Source organism: Adiantum capillus-veneris, chromosome 5, assembly GCF_014529385.1.
Source record: "Adiantum capillus-veneris isolate H3 chromosome 5, ASM1452938v2, whole genome shotgun sequence".
In the NCBI taxonomy this organism is placed as follows: Eukaryota; Viridiplantae; Streptophyta; class Polypodiopsida; order Polypodiales; family Pteridaceae; genus Adiantum; species Adiantum capillus-veneris.
The window spans coordinates 92,367,670-92,370,957 of NC_140935.1; the positions used below are offsets into that span (position 1 = coordinate 92,367,670).

Below are 3,288 nucleotides of genomic sequence, written 5' to 3' on the forward strand. Positions count from 1 at the left end.
CTCAAGGGCAGACAACACTAGTAGTAGTAGTAGTAGTAGTAGTGTGCCACTTAAAAAATAAGGCTTGCGCTAGAGCGATAGGCATATATACAAGCTAGGGGGGGGGGGGGGGGGGGGGGGGGGGGGGGGCGGGGGGTTTTGCTTGGTGGTCCTAAGTGTGTTCATTCATAACTTCCATAATATGGCTACATTAGCAATGCGTGTATGTGAAAGCTTAATAAAAAACTATGTTATGGCACAATTTTTATGGAGTGATTTAGTTCATATACAAATGAGGAGTCCTTTTGTACTATTCTTATCAGCTCAAAAAAACTTTGGTTTGCTATCCTTCTCTACTTTTCTAACTCATCTCATACCAATAAATAGGGCTTGTATGGGTTCATCGAGGGACCCATGCGGGGGGAGTAGCTTCTCTAATTTAGGTTCGCTTCGCTTCGGGTTGTTGCGTGCATATCTACATGCCGCTCTATAAGGGAAGTATGTGCCACTTCCCCCAACTTGCGAGCCCCGTTTTCCTGTGATTCTTCACGTCCCTTGTATTCGGCACTTTCTTGCAATATTGATCATTCGTTCGCGTCCCTCAATCTCGTGTCCCTCTTGCGTTCAGTTTCAAGTTGCGTTTCTTGTGTGCGCGTTTGCTTGCCTGCAGGTCCCGTTTGCAACGCAGGTGAGCCGACGCGGTCCTGTTTCAGCGACGTCCCAAACGAGGGCGTCACACGCTCGCACAAACAAACTCCAGCAACGTGTCTGATCATAAAGTACACAAAAAAACATGGAGGCAACACCGACTGCTGATCATGAGCCCCACCAACTGTACCCAATCATGTGACTCTCGCCACTTACCTGTCCGCTCTCCTGGTGTAACAAGGCAGACGAGATATAACGGTTAACTGATAGACAGAAATTGACTTCAACACAATTGGAACTTGTTAACGACCGTGTTAGAGTTCAGGCTAGTCGGTCCCAATTTCTCCTAGGGAAAGGTGCTAGGGAGTGAGGTCTGTTTTGCGACTGTGCTAAGCCAATGTGAGATAGGTTTTAGGTTGTCTTTAGCCATGTTTAACTCGGGTTTTGGCTTATGTCCATGTCACATTGGAACAGGGAAGGAGTGACCATCTTGAGGTTGCGGCCAGCGATTTGCGGACAAAAAAGCAAAAATTGGCCTCTAGACCTTGTCAAAGGGACGGCCTTACCCTCTCAGCTAACTTCTCCAAGGATGCAATCTAGATCTTGTTAAAGGGACAATCCCTTGTCAAAGGGATTGTCCCATTTGACAAGGGATTGTCCCATTGGGCAGTATGGAGGCCAATCGCCATAGGTATGAGGAGGGGTTGCCGAGCGTTTATCGTTTTCGGACACAAAAGAACACCATGTTCAAAAGACAGTTGGCTCTAGATAACAAGAAATTATTTGCACAAAACATTTCTATATTTGAATCATTGTTGTACACTTTAATCAAAATGAAAATTCATTCTAATTGCCATATACATAAGGATAAGAAGTAAACCTATATATGAGCTAGGTCTTCATCTTCAAGGTCGATGACTGAAGCTAACCTAAAGACCTTTGAACAAGGATAGAACTTCACTTGCATTCATATTTAAACAAGACAACTAGATTTGTCGTTAGCTTTGAATACGTTTTGTAGGTATCAATCAAAGAGACTATGAATTGTTATCCATGTCAAAACTTAAAGATTATTAGAGTAGTGCTAGAAAAAAGCACTTAAAAAACGTTTTTTCACATATCCAAGTGCTTTCAACAAAGTTAAAATGTTTTGTTTATCATCTTTCATCAACAAAAATCATACAATCAATCTGTAAGGTTATGAGCTTCAGATGAAGGCAAAAAGTTCCTTTTTTCTTTACTTCAAAATCCTCCTTAAGTCTGAGGGCCTTCATAAAACAGTCTCTAGCCTACTTTGATCAAGGTAAGCATGTATTCAAGGGGCTATTGCTATCACAAAATGAGAGACAACACTCATAGCAGAACAAGGATGCACCACCTTTAGTCAGCCTCTGTTCTTGAGCTCAGCTAATCTTCTGCTCAACTCATCCTCCGATACAACCGAGGATGCCGACGCAGGCGATGCAACTGGGGCAGCCACTTTCGGCAGCGGTACTGACACATGCGTCATGGCAAATGGTAAGCCTGCAGATACCTCGAGCCCGTGATTGTCCGCAACTTGCTGCATTAGCGAGCCAACCTCATCCTCTGGCGTCGACAGCGACGTGCTCCCTGCCATTGCACTCTCGACAAACTGCGATTGCACCTCGATTTTCGCAAAGGTTTTCTCGAACAAGTCCATTGTCTGTGATATCTTCTGCATGTTGCCCACAGCAAGTGCATCGTCAAGTGCCTTGACAATGCCTGACATGGATTTACTTATGGTTTGCATCTTGCCCTGGGTGTCAAGGCGTGCCACCACCGCATCCAAGCGTGACGCCAGCCGCAGATAGTTGAGCTGCTCGTTGTGCTTGCGGATGGCATTCTGCGCATACACCCTTGCTCCATCCATGTTGCCCTGCTCGATGGCTTTCTTCACCTTCACCTTCTCTGTTTTTTCATCTTGCTCGCATTTCTTGGCCTGCCGAACTAGTCCTTTGGATGTAAATTTGAGCTGGAAAATCTGGTTAAGAAGCTTCTCCTGGCTTCCCCGGCCCATGTATGTGTGCGTGTGTGTGTGTGTGTGTGTGTATGTATGTATATATGAGAGAGAGAGAGAGAGAGAGAGAGAGAGAGAGGCTATCGTGAGCCTCCCATAAAGGGCTTCTTCTTCGGTGTTGGATATGGCGACCTCGGTGCACAGAAGAGAGAGGATCGCGTGCAATAGCAGTGTCAAGCAGTAAGTTTTATGAGCTCCAACGGCCTCTCAAGTACTAGAGCCGTTTGACAAACGGCCAATGTAACCCTCATGACTAATTCCTCATGACCAATTGACACCACTTCTATCATGTGGGATCTACGGTCCCTATTAATTGGGGGTAGCGGGATCGATTTTGCACCATCCGATGGCGGTTTAATCTTCAAGTGATCACCATGTGATCACAATTAAAGTGAACACCAAATAAATTTGATGTGAACATCAAGTGACCGCCAAGTGATCCCCATGTGAATCCCAAACGACATGTGATCACCTTGTGACCCCACCCATTACCAAGTCATTACAGTGTGACCCCGACTATCCCAAAGTGATTGCAGTGTGACCCCGTCCATCCCAAAGTGATCTCCAAGTGACCACCATGTGATCTCCACCCCGTCATTTTTGCTATATGATTCTATGTACAC

At 45.4% G+C, this 3,288-nt stretch overlaps 1 protein-coding gene across 1 annotated transcript; it reads right to left on the reverse strand.

Moving 5' to 3' along the window:
• Positions 1 to 1,662: 1,662 nt before the first annotated feature.
• Positions 1,663 to 2,849, reverse strand: LOC147457733 (ESCRT-related protein CHMP1B-like). Its single transcript, XM_086513651.1, has one exon. It carries the CDS (start codon positions 2,663 to 2,665, stop codon positions 2,012 to 2,014), a length of 654 nt encoding a protein of 217 aa, XP_086369777.1. The 5' UTR covers positions 2,666 to 2,849; the 3' UTR covers positions 1,663 to 2,011.
• Positions 2,850 to 3,288: the final 439 nt, after the last annotated feature.

Coding starts and splice junctions, on each gene's coding strand:
- LOC147457733 (XM_086513651.1), bottom strand. CDS start 2,665: ATGGGCCGGGGAAGCCAGGAGAAGCTTCTTAACCAGATTTTCCAGCTC.